The sequence below is a fragment of the Gasterosteus aculeatus genome, chromosome 16 (genome assembly GCF_964276395.1).
Source record: "Gasterosteus aculeatus chromosome 16, fGasAcu3.hap1.1, whole genome shotgun sequence".
Lineage (NCBI taxonomy): Eukaryota > Metazoa > Chordata > Actinopteri > Perciformes > Gasterosteidae > Gasterosteus > Gasterosteus aculeatus.
This window is the reverse complement of record NC_135704.1, coordinates 10,959,649-10,978,558: the sequence shown is the minus strand read 5'-3', so window position 1 is coordinate 10,978,558 and position 18,910 is coordinate 10,959,649. Positions and strand designations below refer to the sequence as shown.

The window sequence follows — 18,910 nt, the reverse complement described above, 5'->3', positions numbered from 1 at the left end:
GTTTTGAAACCGAATGTTCGCCCGTGGTGTTAGGTGGTTTCACACTAAAACATCTATGCTGCTCCATGCTTTCCTAGAACTTGCGGGAGGCTCAGGTGTTCAGCCTTGTGGCGGAACGGAGGAGGAAGTTCCAGGAGATAATCAACCGCAGCAACACCGAAGCCGCCCAGGTTGTCCGGCCAAAGAGCACCTCGACGCGCTGGGTCCCGCCGGGGACGCCCCCGCAGCTGGTTACGGAGATCCTGGAGATCCGGGAGAGCATGCTGTCCCTCCTCATCAAACTCCACCAGAAGCTGTCGTCCAAGCAGAACTCCCTGTCTGCATCGTGGCTGGAGGATACGGACACGAGCCGCCACGCTCACGGAGACGGCATCACCGCCATTGAGCGCATCCTCACCAAGGCAGCCACGCGCAGCTGCCAGATCAAGCGCAGCATCCAGGACATTTGTGGCAAGGTGTGTCCTCCTGTGCCGCCGAAGAAGAACAGTCCGGCCGACAAGAAAACCATGGATAAGGAAGAGAGGTGACAAAACAAATATTCTCTCTATTCTGCTTCTTTTTAAGCCAGATGTTTAGTAAGTAAGTATTTAGATATTAAAACTTTTGAACTGTGCGCACACAACACTGCCGCAAAAAAAGTGGGTCTATTTGTTGTTTAAAAAAATATATATATCAAGTCCAACTCGCCACGGGGGTTTCCTCCTCACATTGCCCCAAGAGTCTGTGTCTCCCATTCACCTCCCGCAATGACGATGGACTGGTCTCTAACCATTTTAATCACTGTCCGTGGGGTGAAGCAGCCCCAAAAGCAGCACGGTGAAGTGCTGTTTCCAAGGCAACCGTGAGGCCGTGCGGTCAGTGTCAGTGAGAAGCGCATTCCTCCTGCGGGTTGTTGGCGCCCCTGAAGCCATCAGTGAAAACTATTGAGCCGCGACGTTCCTGTCAGCATTTGTTTATGTCCTCTTATTAGGGACTTAATTTACAGTCGTCTCTCTCTGCCGGGAAGTCTGCACAGTGGGGGCGGGATAATCAACCGTCCCAATGTTTACAACACAGTCAACCTAAAATGGGACACCCGCTGTGTGTACAACGGTATCCCCTCCACGTGCTGTGGGTGGAATGCTCTCAGCAGACACGCTTACTCCCCTGTCACTGTAGTACATCTGTGGGACTGACTGAGGCAAAGCAAGTTGCAGAAAAGACACGGTAAAACCAAAACGGGACAAAATCGCAGGCTGTGGCCCAGATTGTTGTTTGACTTATGTATGACTCCACATGGCATTCTGCTCTGTGTATGTATGTCAATTTGTATTCAGTTGGTTTGATGGGAAAAAAAAGTTAAAGCACTGCTGTTCTTCTTTCAGACGTCAGAGAGCAAGAGAGCGACAACAGAAGCTGCTCGCCGAATTTGCCTCTAGACAGAAGAGTTTCATGGAAACAGCCATGGATGTTGGTAAGAAATTCCTTCACTGAAAATCATGGCAGGATGCACTGCAGAACTGGATTGTGTTCAAATGCACTCATTTTATCATTGTGTTGTTGAGTCCTAATGTTCAGCTATTGTTAATGAATTAGTTTTCTAGCAAAATTAATAATTTTCTACAGGCCTCCCCCTTTTATATGACTACAGAAACTAACTTAAACAGAATGTGAGAGCACTGTTCTAGATACCTTCAACGTGCCTTCAAATGGGTTACTTCTGACATAAGTGTGCAAGACCTCGTAACCCATAAAACACTCACTGCGACTGTTTTGTTCGGAGGACATCTCATGAAGAAAAGTGCCGCTGGCTGAAATAAACCTTTCATTGCTCTGCGTTTTCACTAGGGCAAGGTGACAGTGGGCCGAGTCCCTGCTCGTAGTCTCTGCAGGCCTGTTAGGAGAAATCTAAAGCAGAGTCCTCCTGGGGGAGCGTGGGTGGGACATGGGATCAAAGCTGTAATAGCGGGCTGGACTCTAAGGGCCCACCATGACACATCATGGTTAGTGAATGAGTAATAGCCGCTGTGATCAGACGGACCATTCCAGCAGGACTCTGCTATGACCTCCTCTGCATACTTCCGGCAGAGCAGTAACTTTCCTTGATTTACTTCAAACGCCGGCATTGCTTCATGTACCAAGATTGCAAGATGCAATTCCGGGACAATGAGTCACTTCTCAGTTTTAACTGTAACTGCATGCTCCCAACTAGAAAGATGTTGTAGTTCAAATTTTTAATGTCATATTTCTTTGTGCCGGTGCCGTAAACTCCGTTCCACGTCATCCTCAACTTAAGAAGTGTTCTTCAAGGACACGCTGACCTCGGTCAAATTACAACTGTACAATACATAAAGAGCTCACAATGTAAACTGCAGAAAGCATGAAGTGTGTCCTTGTTGCCTTACCATGTGTGTGTGTGTGTGTGTGTGTGATGGCCCGGGGCTAAAGCTGTGGTGTTGTTGACATCTAATGCATCTTTCATTTCCCCAGGACCACAGTGACCTCTCTTGAGAACATATTCTTCCAAAAAGCAATAAATCAATTTCCCGACACGGCCTGACATTTGTACCCGATATTTACTCCTCAAATTGAACACGGTTCTTAACATTTAAAAGTAATTTCACAGGAGCGATTTGTTGCTAGTGCTGTGCCAATCATGCAGATGAGGGTGGCCAGGAGTAAATGTACGTGTGTTCCCAGTTTTGATGGATGTGACATGCGTAATTGTTCTTCCCAAGACTGCCTGTAGTTTCCTTACTACAGGCAGTCTTGGGAAGAACAATTACGCACATAGTCACGTATTTAATGCAGAATTGTGTTGACTCAGAATTGGTTATTTTCAGTCTAGGTTGTGTAACGGAATGCGCTATTGGCCAGTTGGATGCCTCAATGCTTAAAGATCATTGAATACGTTCCCATGATTTTCATAACTTTTTACTTCTGCAGGTGCAGTGTATTAGTTTTGAGGTGACGCTTTTATGAACTTTGCACTTACTTGTTTCTTCTGCTAGAATCCCCTGACACCGAGGCAGCCATGGACCTGGGAGCATCCGAAGTGATGGAGTCTGAGGTTCTTTATGACTGCGTGATCTGTGGGCAAAGCGGGCCGTCCACTGAGGATAGACCCACTGGTCTCGTGGTTCTCCTCCAAGCATCCTCAGGTACGGCGTGTCAAAGCATCCTCCACTTTCATTCTCTGATGGGGGAATTCTTAACACAGGATGCATTTTGTGACTAAATAGGTAAACGTGGCCATTTTTAATCTCTTTTTGCGATCTTTCCTTTCACATCAAAATCTATAGACCTCACCATTGATCAAAATTAAATTCACGTTGATTCCTGCTCAGTTGTACACACAGCCCGTCTTTATACAAAGAAACAATGGTCTCTTTTCCATTTATGTGGAACGAGGAGAATTACTGTCATCCAAATAATTTCTATATCTAATTAGTCCCATTGTAAAATGTTTCAGAAGACCTGAATGTCAAACAACTTAATAATAAATACCATCAGCGACCGACCGTGGGTCCATCGTATCCTACGTCTAGATTGCTCTCATGTTGACCAGATGCCATCATCACTTCTTTTGGTTTCATTGCTACTGATGACATGTCTTTTTTTTAACAACCTTTTAAAAATAAAATGAACTGAAGTTTGATAGCTTTATTCCCATCACATCATAACTCACATCTGTGATTGTCTTCCAGTGCTCGGGCACCGCTGCCAAAGCAAAGAGGCTAAGAAGCTACCAACTAGTGATGAAGAGCACATCTACGCTGCGGACACGTGTGGAGTGGCGCATGACGTCCGGCTGACTCTCATGCAACGGTTCTTCAAAGATGTAAGTGTCTCAGGGAATATACTGGCAGCGTTATACAGGAGAAGAATGGGCTATAAGTACGGGAGCACTATTGGAGGTATAGATTTAGAGGCGTCAGTGTGTGAAATAACTTTTATCCTCTCTGTTTGAATTTCTTGACATTACGTTTGAACTGCAAGTCAGCAATGTGAGCAAAGAGACTAGAACACATTTCTTAAATGCTTGGGTGAGTTACATTAGCAGCTAACTCTTGGAATCATTTTAAAAGACGTTATTGTGTGAATTTGTGTGCATACACCAGTAGGCAACATTTCCAGAGCACGTTCAAAAGTCATCACTAAAAAGTTTCAGTAAAAACTGCTTCGACCAGCTGCTTTCATTTGTTTCTCATGGGTTTTGCATTGATTACCTTTCAAAACAAGTGCAAAGCAAAAATGATTACACAAGTTAAATTGGATATTAATTGGCTGTAAAAAGATGTGTGATAGGAAATACTTTATCAATAGGTTGTTTGCTGTAGTCGGTTAATTCAGACTTTTTAAAGAACGTATTCATCAGTACCACCAAATGCACAAAAGGTCCATGAGATTGAATTTAATAATTGCTTTATGTCGTGAATCCTGCAGAGCTCCTGCCTGCAGTCCGTGTCAATAGGTTGGGACGGGGGCGTCTACGTTCAGACCTGTGGACACACTTTGCATATAGATTGCCACAAGTCATACATGGAGTCTCTGAGGGTAAGAGAGAAGCCGACCTTATGGAATGATTAGTCATCTGATGACTGTAATTAATTCATCAATGGCAGTTTTGACTCATCGTTTAATTCATGATTCAAGTGAATATACTCAACTGATGGAAGCTACTTAAATATGTGATGCTTCTTCCTCATCCGTTTATTATGTTAAAGGATTAAAACTACAAATGATGAATGCGTAAAATCATCGTCCAGCCTGTTAAAAGTTTAAAGATTAGATAGCGGTGGTTGCGTTTAACTTTCACATGTCTTTCCAGAATGACCAGGTCCTCCAGGGCTTCTCTGTTGACAAGGGTGAGTTCACGTGCCCACTGTGCCGACAGTTTGCCAATAGTGTTCTTCCCTGTCGCCCGGGGCGGGGCTCAGAGGCCGGCGCCTGGCACACGCCCACCAGCAAGAAGACCTTTGTGCTCGTCAAGGAGGTGGAAGATCTTCAGGAGAAACTTGGCCCTTTTCCAGTAAGAGTTTTACTAAAAACTGTATTTTAACTGGACTGTCCGCATCTCACTAATCGGTGTCCACATAGACTGTGATTACTAGAAGTGATCCAAATTGTCGGGTGTGTTGAACTTTTGATCTAGATGGAAACGGGGCTATTTTATTCTAGGGAGACCTATTCTTTAGAGAATTCCTTCATGATGTGACATCACAGACTTGTCAATAACTACCAGCGAAATAATCCTGTAACAAAACCCATAATCTATATGGACGGAGAAAAGACAAGCTTAATTGTGACTAGTCCTCTGCTATTTAACATGTTTGAACAATGTTTTACAGGACAAGAAGTACTTCGCTGTAATTCAGTCTATATTTCCAACATAACAAATTGTCTTGTGCCACTACATACAAATGTTTTTAAATTTATTCAACAAATATTTTTTTACTTAATTTGGATTATCCTGTTTTTTTTGTTTTTTTTAAACTTTTTAGACAGAATCCAATTTGAGTAAAGAGATGGAGCTGGTTATTAAGGACGTGAAGAATACCACCCAGAAGAAATACATGGACTATGGCAAGAACCCTGGCTCCCCCGACAATGATTTCCTCTTCATGTACTCTGTGGCAAGGTGAGAGCGGCGCTTCACCGAGTTTAGATGAAGAAGGTTTTTTGCCTAGTAGGTTTGGAGATACACAGAATTTGTCTTTGCTGTTTGGTATCTAACACGATAAAAACTAAATATATCAGAGCCCCTTTTAACAAGCATTATGTCACTTCTACAATGAACATCCTCACACCTGTGTGTGCGTGCGTGCGTGCGTGCGTGCGCGCACTCTCAACCCGCTCTTTCGCCTCTTTTAATGTCCGTTGCTCAGCTTGAATAACCAGAATTTGTTTAAGCGAAAAGGCAGCATTGTCCTCTCTTGAGTTTCGCTCTCACTCTATTAGCATTTCGATGAAGAAAGGTGCCTCAAGACTGAGCTGAAATTCAATGCGGCAGTTGTCATGTAGCACTTGCTCCAAACGTATCGATAGCTTTGCGGTTCCATCTCGTTCAGTGGTGTGTGAAGCTGCGGTCGTCTCTTCACGCTGGTGTAAATAAGCTAGCCACAGGTTCACCTTGGGGTCTCTTGCTTCTCACCACTCCCATACCAAATACTCTCTCTGCCCCTCTGCCCTTCCCACATCCAGACCTTTTGGCCCACCCAAAGGTTTGGTTCCCTCAGCCCTCCACCCTGAACAAAAAGATCCCCTAAGTGCGGCTGGCTGCCTGTTGGCGCTCTGAAGTTCAATGAACAGCGCAAATTGCCTGAGGAGTGGAAAATTCCTTTGTCACAGGGGCACTCTTATCAGCAGAAGCCAGATGGAGCCTCACCGTAGCTGCATTATCTATGTGAAATTGCTTTTTTTTTTTTCTCCCAGAAAACCCAAGGATTTGCCCCCACCTCCCTGGCCCATAGAATGAAATGGCCAGTGGCGAGATGAAAACAGGCCTAGATCAGTCTTATTTTAATAATACCGTATCGGTTTCCACCATCTATGTACTTTGTAGAGCCTTTAGTTTATTTTTTCACCGTTTTGGTATTGGGGAATTAGGGTCCAGGAGTGAAATGTGTTTGGATATGCATGGGAAATGCACATTGGGGATTATGCACAAACTGTGGTTGGAACCGCTTCAATGCTAATGGTTCAGCTTGTGTAAAATCCGTCTTGGAAAGCTGTCAGTTACTTGATACGGAATTGCCGCTTGTAAACAGGCGCAGCAAATGGCTTGACTAGGCAGCATCTTTCATTTTCCTAATCAAACACGTAAAAAAGGGCATGCTTCGTAACCTGAAGCTAATATGATGCCACTGAGCCATTTAAACCACGGCCTCCATTCATTCTCTTGCGCTCTGCTTTATTGGCTCCCTGGTATGAACGTGGGCTCACATGATACAATGTACGACGGAAACAGAATTTTCTGGCAAACATGTGAACGTCTTTTTGACAAATGATCGCCCTAAGCTATAGTGTACCGTTTACAGTTATGCTTGACACTTGTGCTAGGGATGGTTTGTCCATGCGTGTTTTACATACATGCACTTGTCATGTGTGTACTTGATGACAAAAAGTCCTGTGTCTGTCTCTCTCTCTCTCTCTCCTCAGGACCAACCTGGAGTTGGAACTTGTGCACCGTGGAGGAAATCTGTGTTCCGGAGGTGCCAGTGCCTCCGCCAAACGGTCCTGTCTCAGTGAGTAGGTCCTCAAGGACCACTTCATTTTTGATATTCCATAACGTGATATTCCAATAGGTTTTATGAGTTTGCTAATAAGCAGTGTGTTGAGTCTGATGTGGGGTATGTTTGCATGTTTGTCAGTGTTTTGCTGCGGTTTAATGCTGCGCTGTCTCAGATATGAAGGCATGCAGTTACACTGACGTGTTATTACAGGTGGCTGCATTAATTCCCATGAGCCTCTTTGTAATAACGTGTCTGACTGGCAATCAAAACCACTACACTGTGTTAGAGCTGAACCATTAGAGGACAAATAAAAAAAGAAAAGAAATGGTTGCCTAGCAACGGCAGGTGTGTACAGATGCTGTCCTAGGTGAGCTGTTGGGAGCAGTCTGTGTAAATTAAGGAGACAAATGGGTTTAGGGCTGTTTTACGTGACAAGGGCATGTGTCTAGGGGACGATGAAGACTTTGATCTCATTTCCTGAATGACAAAGCAATACATCAAACACTACCGACGATTGTTGATCGATGATTGATCAACGACATATTCAAAATGTGTGAATGCAGGCTGGTATATTGCAATAGGAACGGTCAGAAATAAGTTTGTTGCACACAAACTACTCATGTTCTGTTTCTTTTAATTATTCTGCTAAAGTGTGGGATTCTGCAGTGCAATGGCCTGTCATCCTTGAGGAGCCAAAGAGAGATTTCATATTGGACGGTTGCCATTTTTTTTAGCTACATTAACCACTTAGCCATGCTGACGGCCAAATTTACTCAGTTGCAGTACATTAGTGTTCGTTCTTCTTGGGGAAATGGATTCGAAGGAAAGCGGCAGACGTGTGCTAGCTGAGAGCTCGTAAGCCGGTTTCCCAGCAGGCACCGCTTCATTTCAACTGATGAGGATACAATGGACCACGGGACACGCTGCCTGCAATTCCCCTGAAATGGGCTAAATCCGCTCTGGAGCGCCAGCCTCCAAATAGCTTGTGCTTGGTTTACCTAAATTTGAATTAATCTTGGAGTACTCTTAGTGTTGTGGGGAGTTAAAGGGCACGCTGAACATGTTGATCTTCATTGTGCAGACTTGCACACTTGTGAGTGTTCATAGCAGTAATCGTATTATTGAACCCACCTGTTTTTACACTCCACTGCAGATTCACCTGGTGGTAAAGTTCTTAAAATGTATCCAGAGGGGTAGGCCTTTCTCTGGGAAGGCCGTTGGGTTCATCAGTTAGAAAGCACAAGTGTGAATAAATGAAAGACTGTTAAGGACAGTTGACAAAGAGGTCTGATTAATCTACAAATGCCTCTTTTGTCCTATTTTATCTTCCCCTTTTCCCCCAGCGTCTTCAGTTGTCTCACCTGCTGAGGAAACAGAATAAGTCTTTGTTGTTTGCTGCGTAGTACTTTTGTCAAACCAGACTTATTTTAACCTTTTTCTAAAATGGGTTCACATCTCTGAAAGCTTTTTTTAACCCCCCCCCCCCTTCTTCCTACAAAAACACCAACTAACACTGGCGTTTTATATTCAGTGGGAAAGGTTTGAGTCTGCTTTCTTTCCTGGGAATTACCGTGTTATTCACTACGCCTACATTGCTGGTTTCCTGCATCTTTCCTCCCTCCTCCAGGTTAGTTCTTGGTGAGTGGTAGGAAAGGAAGAGGGGAAACAAGCCATAGTGAGGACACTTAGGGTGCCACAAAGGACGGACGCTTTTCTTTCTTTACGTCCTGTCTTTGTTTACCTGTGGAGGGCAGTGTTGCTCCATGTATGGACCCTTCACAAAAGTCAAAATGCAGAGCTGATAATTGGAAGCACTTTGCTGCATGACAGCCTCACAATTCCCTGTAAAACAGAATTAATTGGGATTAGTGTTGCATATTGTAAAGGAGTTTGGTTATACAGAAGGTTGATAAGTTAGTTCAGCTGGTGTGGATCATGGTTCATATGTGATTTATGTCTAAAGCTTGTATGCTCTTTTAGTTTCTGGCTTTTAAAAGGCTTTAGATTGAGTTCATAATGAGAATACATTGGTCATTTGTTTGAAGAGACCAGGCCAGGTCTTCACTTTGGATTGAATCAATTACATCATATGACTTTCTGCATTTATCCCATGTTGAGCTTTGCTGAAATGTAAAACCACAAAACAATCAAAGCGGTGAAATGTGCTATTAAAAGCTGGTGTTTACACAAGAGACTGTGTGTGAAGGGTGTCTCTCCTCATGTTCAATTAGTTTCACAATGAACAGGTGTGACCCGACCAAAGAGGCGCTCGAGGCTATCGAGCACTACCCATGTATCCATCTGGCCTGACCTGGTTTCATCTGAGCCGAGCCATTAGCCCGCAGTCAGTTCCAGTCAACCGTTTTCATCATTCCATCACCCCCGGTCGCTGGTTTTGTCCCCGTCAAGAACACGACAATGATGGCTTTTTGTTTTTGTTTTCTCCTCCCCTCCGTTCTCTTTCAGATCAGCTGTTCCATGTGCTGGCCATGCACATGCGTCTGTACAGCATCGATTCGGCATACAACCCCTGGACGAAGCTGACTCAGGTCACACAAGACAGGGAGGCGGAGTGAGTGACTTTCTCTATGAAGTACCCGCTGCTAACAGAAAATCTATACATAGTCTCCAATTTCCCCCTCACACTTTTCCTTCCTCACACAAACATGCAATCAAAGGGCCACTTTGTCCCCTCTGAACGCCAGCCACCATTCCCCCCACCCCCTCCAACAGCTTTTTCTTCCACACAAAGGAGAGCTAAAAACAGAGATGGCACCATTTGTGGTTTCCATAGATACCAATAATTGCTGCATCTGGCAAATTACCGGGCACTCCGCGGAGCGCAAGCAACCCTGTCAGATTCGCTGTACTGAGAACAACCGCACCACAACCACACCGCACCAACACGCCGTCGCCGCTCCCAGCCGCAAACTCCTATTTAACAAAACACAAAAGAAAAGGTTTCTACCGCCCTAAACTTTCTCTCTGTCTGCAATCACCACTGTGCGTCAGTAAGCGTTGTTTCACTCACAGATGTGTGTGTGTGTGTGTGTGTGTGTGTGTTTGGTTGTTGAGATTTATGCTGTAACAATAAAACAAAGCTGCTGGCAGCACTTTCACGGTAGAAGAGGAGCTTGAACACCCTTTCCTCCCTGTGTAGTGTTGTATGACTGTTTCTAATAAAGTGCTCGCGGCCGTAGTGAGAATTGTACTCAGAGGAGCCATTTGGCGTTTAAAAATACTTTGATAGGGTATTAAAGGAGGGAGCGCAGTCATTGACACCCTCAGGCAGTCAATGTGAGCTCGCCTAGTTAAATAGGACTTAGATAAATGTTTCTATAAAGATCCAAACATTGCTCTTGCATTATTTCTGCTGGATACAGCCAAGCGGTATGTATCAGGGTTTTAATAAATATCGTTGGTACGCAGTGGTCTCAGCCGTGTTGAACACGCTGTCCTCCTGCGGCTTCCCTCCAGTGCTCAGTGGAATTAACTGGTGAGTGCTTTGGTAATGGAAGCTCTTATTCTTTTACTGCAGTTCCCTTCATTCAAAGCCCCCCGAGGCCTTTCAAGGATAAAGTGGAAATGGGAACCTCACTAAATTGTCAAAGGAACAAGAAGCCATTTAAATGGAGATGGCACATAATGTGAATATGTAACCAGGACTACATTAAGGCCTTTTCACGCCACGTATTTGTGAGGCAATTTCCAAACGATCCACACGGCGAGACCTTTGCCCACGTTAACTACTTATTAAAAGTCCCTTTTCAGACATGCACATCTCCAAATGACGGCGTTTCACATGTGAATGTTTCTTGAGTCAAACAGTAGGACATTCACATAAAGAGACGATGCTCGTGTAAAAAGTAGCCCAGCCGTTATTCCCCATGTGGCTGTGTAATCGTGGAAGGGAAGAGCGCACTATCTGTGTCCTTATTGGTTTTAGTTCATGAATAAATGCATCTATCGCTCGTTTTTCTTTTTCATCACAGCAGCTGTATGACTAATTTGAATGCTCCTTTTTGTATGTGTTTCAGCGGCTTTGATGAAGAGAGACCTGAGGTACCGATGCTGTTTCGAGATGTCCTGTCCCTCCTGATCATCTTTGTGCTAACAATGCCGCAGCCTCTGCGAAAAGGTACAGTTGCCATGTCCCCTTGGTGATGCTGGGAGAGCGCGGGGAGCGTCTCGGTAGCTGCTCCACGAGGGCGGCCCCATTATCTGTAGTAATCAGCGCTGAGTGCTGGAAAGAAAGCATTTCGCGTCTCTTATCTACGCTGCTGCTGCTGCCGTTATTTGGCTGCGAGGATCCGGGCGACGTGACCCCGGCCCTCCTTTTTGGGTGCCCTTCATCTGTGGTTTTTCGCCTCATCTCCCCCCTGGTTGGTGCTTCAAGAGAAAAGGAGGGCGGCCCAACGTCGCGGCTTATCACACCGCAGTCCTGTTTCAACTGGGGAAGATTATTTTAGCCATGACTGATATGGGTTCGACCGATGGCGAGGACAATTTGGAGAAATCGATCACATTGACCTTAATGGAAAGTGTCGCTTTGAATCAAGGAATTAGAATTTATAGAGGTTGTTTTCTTTGTCATATTGTTCACACGGTGAAGGTGTTTTGCAGCACACAAGTGTTGCCGTTGATTTCGAAATAGAAAGCTTCTGAGTGCCGTTTTGCACTTAATCACTATGAAGGGACGGCCTCCTTACGTTCTTTCTTTCTAATTGTGTGCATTACAGTTGTAATGAGCAGCTGTAGAAGAAAACAAATTGCACTCGTTGTGTACTTTCAACGCACACTTCAATATCTTTCTGCCTACATTTTCCACCTGGAAGACTCTGCTAATTATCCTGCACTTATGGAGGGAGGCTCTCTATGTAGGACTGAAGTACAAAGGCCCTGCGGATAGCTGGCAGCTGGCTTTGTTTATGCTGGAAGATCTTTTCACATTCACATGTTGATTAATTATTGTTATAATATAAGTAATGTTATGCGTTTTGTCATTTTATAATCCATTCTTGAATTATCTGTGGAAACCGTGCTTGTCCGCTTCCCTTTACCTTTCCGTGTTTGTATGATCCGTGTAGAGCACTTTTCCTGCGTGGTGAAGATGCTCTACAACCTGCAGTTCACCCAAGCTGTGGCTGCACTCTCAACCAAGTTCAGTCCGGAAGAAAGGCAGGCGTGGAGAGCGTCGGGGGCGCTCAAGAAGGTAAACATGAGCCTGATTCATAATTACATGCTGTTGCAAAACGTTCACCATCAAAGTAGTTTTTTGCCTATTTTTCCTCCCTAAATGATGCAGACCAATAGTTATAAAATCCTTCAATCAGTTATTTAATCTTAAATGTTCTGTTGAGAAGTACCTACTGTAAACAAAATGCCACTGCACTTAAAAACCAGTAAAACATTTTCAAGCTGCTGTAATGGTTCTATTGAGGAGAACTCTTTTCTGCTGTATCAACCCAAAGCTGTTAAAAGTCTCTTGTCTCTTTCCCGTTGAACCCGTTTGTCCTCGGATCGTTCCTAGAACGTCTATAACGGCAAATCATTGAGATGAATTAAACCCCGTTCTGTTTCATTTACGCCAGTTCCACTGTCGATCTTCATTATCTGGAAAACTGCAATTGCTGGAGAGCGTTGCATTAATCTGTCCTAAATCTGTATTAGTGAGTAGCTGGCTTGAATGTCGAAAGACAAATAGCTGTAACCCTCCTCTTGAGGGTGTTTCCAGCCCTACAGGTGGTTTGGATTGGTCTCTTCCTTCTACGTTGTCCAGCCATTCGCAAGCCGCCATTAGGATGGATTTCAAAGCCACAATGAGGATGGCATCTATATTTGGTGGGACACCATTTTAATTAAATTGAAGTAGTTGAAGAAGATGCATTCTATGCATACATAGATCAGACCCCAGAGGGAAGAAATCCATGCACTTTAAATTCCTCGCCTATAAATCTTTGACAAAATACAGCAGACAAGATTAGACTCCTGTTTTATGTTCCTCCAGCTTGATAAATGCATGCAGCTTCTCCTCATATATATATATATATATATATATATATATAGAAACATACTTATTGTCCTGATTATCAGCATAAGTCATGATATTGCACATTTTATACTGGGAAGGTATATGCACAAGTGACACATTGTGATTACAAATTCTAAGTAACATTCTTATACTTAAAATAGCCTCACAAGGCTGTGTGCATTTTATTTGTATGTGTTTTGTCCTTTTGGTGAGGGTCATATGGTTGTTATTAATTTAGCAATCTCTTTAGGCCAGGATAAAGGCTGTCAGCGAGAAAGGTATCCATCTGTGAAATCATTCAACGGGCGACAAAGTGCCTCAATAGAGGAGTGGCGCGTGCCTCAGAAGATGAGGGGACAATTCAGACTGCTGATATCTGTCATGGCTTCATCAGTCACAGTCCACGTTGATACTTAATTTGGCCGGTGGACCAGAATTTTTCCTCCCTTCTCCTGAAAGGCTTTTTTAAAGATAAAAGATAAGCATTGGGAAGGATTTAAAAAAAAAAGTTTTATAGCCAGCTGCATAATGTTTGACTCCCCTCAATTCCGATCTAACGTGAGATTGATGTATTAAAGCCAAAGTCTTCTTAAATGCTTGATTTCATCTTTTTGTTTTTGATTTTTTTGATTTAGAATCTTGAAAACGCCGACTCATCTTGTGAAGCGCTGCTCGGTCACGTTATCGCTGAGCTCTCGAAGGACAAGAGTGTCTACGAGGTGAACGCTGAAGAAGCATTGATGGTGAGCCACTGGAAGGAGCGTTTGGTGCTTCAGCACATAACCACCTTCCCCACGGAGCCCCTCATTCTACTCTTTGCTCGGCCCCTTTTTCATTCTCTTTGAAACAATGGAACGGCCATTACTGTGACAGACTGGGATCTAATGTCTCCACTAATCCCCAGGGGAGATATATATATCACAGTGTTATCAGCAAGCTGCTGGCTGGTTATTGATCGAGTGCTCCTGTTATTTCCCTCCCCAGCTGAGCTCCAGTGTGTGGTCTCCACAGTCTATCGAGTTCAGCCTTCAGCAGTTCTGCCTGCCCTTCCTGCGACTCTCGTGCCTCCTTCAGCACCACCTCTACGGAGACGACCTAACTGGCTGCCCGGTAGGTTTCACAATCAGTCCTCCGACGTGCTGGAGCGGCTTAAACCTCTCATGAGTTTGACATGAAACCAGCGTGGTTGACGTCTCGACACAAGAGACGTGAGACCTTTCGTTGGTAGACTCCAGTCTGGATCCTTTTGACTTCCTAAAGCTGTTTTTACTTTTTTGGCGGCGTGTTCTCAGGAGGAGGAGGAGTTCATGTCCCTGGCTGTGTGTTTGGGGCTCTCCCCCTCGGCCCCTCAGCCTCCCAACGTCGTGCACAGTGCCTCATATCTGAATTGGGCGGTTGGCGCCTTTGACTTGGTGACACAGTGGTGCGCCGAGGTCACGGGGCTCTCTCAGATGCAGGCTGACCAGTCATTGGTATGTGTGTGTGTGTGAATTTCTGACCAGAGAAAATGGAATATTTATCTCAGATATTTAAAACTTATTGTTCTTTATAAGTAACCCGGCAAAATAAGGGTCATTACCTCCCCATATCAATCGCTAAGCCAAATATATACAGGGGGAAATTGCATTTTAAAGATGCAGTATTAAGGGGGATAACTCTTATTTGGCAGTTAGCTGAATGTGATCATAACTTCCTATCCGGTATGACATTAACAGGGTAGTTCCAAAATCTAAAGGTAATTTCCAGTGGAGTTCATTGTGCAGCGTGTGTTTCATTTTAGAAAATATCAGTTCATAGTCAAATGAGAGTATTGAGCTTTAAAGAAAGTTTAAATACCCTCTACGCAATCAAATATTCAAACCATGTAATTTGGACTTGATGTCCTGTAAACGATTCATGCGCCTCAAGTGCTTCTGACACTTTGAAATGAGTTTCAACCTTGTTTGACAAGGTCCGTGGCTGTTAAGCGTCTCTGAGGACAATGACTGATAACTGGCCATGTGTCTCATGCCCTCGTCCGCCGGTACCCTTGAATCTAGTGTCTTGCATGTCAGTATAGTTTGCCAATAACGGAGAAAGTTATTTATTATCACTTCTTAGCGCCAAAGGAAGTCATAAAAAGTTGTAAATTTTATTCCATGCATGCTGACAGCGAGTCTGCGTTGGGTTTTTTTCTTAGAAAATCTCTTGTGGGCAGCCAGTATCTTTTTAATTGAGCGTTTAAACATGAAATGTATTGACTCCAGTGAGCAGTGTATGTAGGCCTGTGGGGTCTGATTTAGATAAATGTTTTACAGTTGTGTATTTCCTCTCCTCTGAAGGCCCTGCTCGTCCAGGAACCTCAGTGGACGGCCCCCCGCCTTCTGCAGCTGCCCGACAACTACAATATCATCTTCCAGTACTATCACAGGAAGGCCTGCAGCGCCTGCAAAAAGGTGCCAAAAGATCCCGCCCTCTGCCTCGTATGTGGCGCCTTCGTCTGCCTCAAAGGCGTGTGCTGCAAACAGCAGGGGGTCTGCGAATGCGTTTTGGTAAGTTCCTCGCTGTTTCCAAATCACATCACAAAGTCACATTCTGTTTTTATTATTTGGTATTCCCTGCGAGTGCTGACACCTTCATTGTGAGATTAACGACATTGCCTTTTTGTTTTTTTGGACAGCACTCCCAACATTGTGGCGCAGCTACGGGCATCTTTCTACTGATAAATGCCTCGGTCATCATCATCATCCGGGGACATCGCTTCTGCCTGTGGGGTTCTGTTTACCTCGATGCCCACGGGGAGGAGGACCGCGATTTACGGTACAGCTCATCACACACACACACACACACACACACACTTATAAATGCTGCACAGTAGCATGCAGTTGCTTTTATATAGTTATTAGTAATATTTTCATAGTACTGTACGCTTCTTTCCGCATTGCATTTTTTGGACAATAGTGTATGTAAATAGCACACTACAAAGAAGGAGTTATCATAACATCGCAATGTCATGCATACACACTTTTGAATACTTTTCAACACGTTTTCTCAATCTTCTTGGAATTCGGACCTAGAATGAAACTAGGGCATAGTTATTTTTAAATACTTTTATGCAGCGGAAACGCATTTCTAAAGCTTCTTTCCTCTCGTTTTCCCAGCCGTGGCAAGCCTCTCTTCTTATGTGAAGAACGGTATCGAGTGTTGGAGCAACAGTGGGGTTCACACACCTTCGATCACATCAATAAGCGTTGGGGGCCCCACTATAATGGACTCTAAGATCTTCCAAAATCCACTGAAAAACAGCAACCGTGATGATGAAGTTCTTTTTTTCCCCATTTTTTTTTTTTTTCAGACTTATTTGTCTCCCTCGATCAAAATATTTGAGAAATCTTAACGTGATGATCACCAGCAGCCCAGTGAGGGTATTGGTGCCATAGCCTTGGTTTATGTGAAGTTTGGTGTACAATCATGCCTAAAGATTAACACGTGTGTGTGTGTGTGTGTAAGTGATTTATTGTGTGGTTTTCAACAGAGAAAAATAGAATTCGGTAAGATCAAAGGGAAAAAGCTCAGTTTTGCCCAGGAATTGAATTGGTGTGGAACAGGGTTTCAAAGCCCTTCATATTTATTGGGGTTTAAAAAAAAACGTGCTGGATATCCCTGTAAGGTTTGATTACTTTTTGCACCACTTACGATGACGTTAATGCATATCCCTTTTATTTATCGAGATGTGCTCTGCTGTGCTGGCATGAGTTTCAGGCTCCTGATGAGTGTAGCGATGTTCTTGCAATGGCTGCTCATTATCTGCTGACATGTGAGGGTAGGCAGGACAAGTCCACCCATCGACACACTAGAGTTTTTTTTTTTTGCAAACCAGCAAAGGCTCTTTTTATGGGTCTAGTTGCAATCCATCCTCAGGAATTTCTTTTGTGTTTGCTGTTTAAGATTCGTTTTAGATATTTAAATAAATGCTGCTGCTCGTTGTTCAAGTAAGTCATTTTAACTTTTGTGAAGATTTTCTTCCCTTTTTTCTTCTTTTCTAAGGTTGTGCTTTGAGTTTACAGGAGATGGCTTGGAATGTTGACTGGCTTTAATGTTTAAGGAGGCCTACGGCCCCCTCTTTGCGCTCACTACAGGCCGTGGTGTCCTGCCCCATCGCATTGCTCTTTTTGTTTCTTGTTGGTCGCGAAGGAAAAAGACTCTTAAGGCCAACTTCAATACGGCTAAAGTTACAGCTCGTCATTGAGCGATCGATTCGTTGTCATTGCGTCACAAAAACCAGAAGTCAAAAGAATTTTAAGTAGCAAACATTTTTAAAGGAAAATCATTGCACTGAAATAGTGTTCTGCTGTGCGGGCGAAACTGATCTTTATGGCTTCTGTCAAATTTTCTCAAGATACAAAGCTCTATCAAAATCATGATATTCTAGTTGCTTATGAGAAGGAATGTCAATGCTCTTCTACTGGTCTGTGATGACGTAAAAATGTTTTTCCCTCTTTGATTTTGATTATCAAATCCTAACTGCAGCACAGAGCATTTATCGTGATGAGCCTCCCTCACTCTTCCATCATCTAGTTGTGATTTGTAGTTTCATTCCAGGATAACAACATTATCAGATGTGAGAACACTGTGCATGAAATCCTTTTAGCCACCATTTGTTAAATTGGCTACTTCATTTTTTGATGATCGTCTTTTTCCTGGAAGGGAGGAAATTTATCCAGCTGTGCCTGCAACGTATTTTTTTGGGCGTGATAAATGACACATTGCTGAAATCAATTACTGCCGTGTGCTGCATCGAGAGTCTTTAAGGAACAAGTTAACACTTGAAAAAATAACCTTCCTCTTGAATTCATGCAATTATTTTTTTGTTTACCGAGTTTCTCCTCCCATTTATTTTTTCAGTACCCACTTGGTAAATGACCGCGACCAGGTAGCCAATAACTAAATGGGTGTAAATTGTAACTGAAAGCTCTTGCGTGTTCTCCTGTATGAATGAAGAGAGAATACAGTACATTACTGTAGGTGCTGGCTCAAACTGTCTTAAGTTTGACCAGAAAGTACAACTTGGACATTTAATGCAAAATGTAACATATGTGAATAAAATATAAACTCACTTTTTTTTTGTCTCTTTTGGTCTTTAGTTGCTCATTTCTGAGCCCTGCATGACTACTACTGACTTTGACATCCCTGCTGTACGGGGCACAGAAAAAGAGGCAAAGTACTGTGTCATACTTACTTCTGTTCGTTATTAAAACCCTACATCTGCCTTCGTTTTTTAGAAGAAAACAAAAATATGTGTGCATATATGACATATTTCTCTCCCACGGGCTTGTTCTCAACGGACAAGACTGGAACCAGGATTTCATGCCTCTACTATTGTCTCCGCTGCATGAAGCTAGAACGTTGCGCTCTGGGACGACCTTTCTCCCGTCTCAATCCACTGAGCTCCAGAGGGGGACGGCGGCTGGTTGGAGACAGACGTCCACCTGCAGACGGTGTCCACCAGGGGTCTCAGTTCACTGGAGCCCATCAGATTGTAACCTCCACAGACGCGTCCTGTGACTTCTCTCGATGTGTGTGATGAGTTGTGTGATTTGAATTTGGTTGGTCGGTTCTTTTTTAGAGAAGACCATAGATAAAAATGTATTCAATAAAACTCAAGGAAATGTACTCTATTTAATCA

At 43.7% G+C, this 18,910-nt stretch overlaps 1 protein-coding gene across 4 annotated transcripts in view; it reads left to right on the top strand.

Annotated features, from left to right (window-relative positions):
• ubr3 (ubiquitin protein ligase E3 component n-recognin 3) overlaps window positions 1–18,341 on the top strand; it is a 33,349-nt gene extending 15,008 nt beyond the window's left edge. For 2 of the 4 annotated variants that reach the window (XR_013453079.1, XR_013453078.1), the window contains 18 exons: window positions 78–523; window positions 1,365–1,453; window positions 2,991–3,140; window positions 3,687–3,820; window positions 4,426–4,536; window positions 4,811–5,011; window positions 5,484–5,620; window positions 7,141–7,226; window positions 9,681–9,786; window positions 10,644–10,710; window positions 11,252–11,352; window positions 12,302–12,426; window positions 13,881–13,988; window positions 14,230–14,355; window positions 14,538–14,717; window positions 15,567–15,776; window positions 15,905–16,044; window positions 16,386–18,341. Coding sequence is in view for 2 of the 4 variants with exons in the window: in XM_040201358.2 (XP_040057292.2) it covers window positions 78–523; window positions 1,365–1,453; window positions 2,991–3,140; window positions 3,687–3,820; window positions 4,426–4,536; window positions 4,811–5,011; window positions 5,484–5,620; window positions 7,141–7,226; window positions 9,681–9,786; window positions 11,252–11,352; window positions 12,302–12,426; window positions 13,881–13,988; window positions 14,230–14,355; window positions 14,538–14,717; window positions 15,567–15,776; window positions 15,905–16,044; window positions 16,386–16,503 (2,568 nt within the window). In the remaining 2 variants the exon portion in view is untranslated. The remainder of the gene's footprint in view (window positions 1–77; window positions 524–1,364; window positions 1,454–2,990; window positions 3,141–3,686; window positions 3,821–4,425; window positions 4,537–4,810; window positions 5,012–5,483; window positions 5,621–7,140; window positions 7,227–9,680; window positions 9,787–10,643; window positions 10,711–11,251; window positions 11,353–12,301; window positions 12,427–13,880; window positions 13,989–14,229; window positions 14,356–14,537; window positions 14,718–15,566; window positions 15,777–15,904; window positions 16,045–16,385) is intronic. The other 2 variants (XM_040201358.2, XM_040201357.2) reach the window with 1 other exon arrangement.
• The last annotated feature ends 569 nt before the right edge of the window (window positions 18,342–18,910 follow it).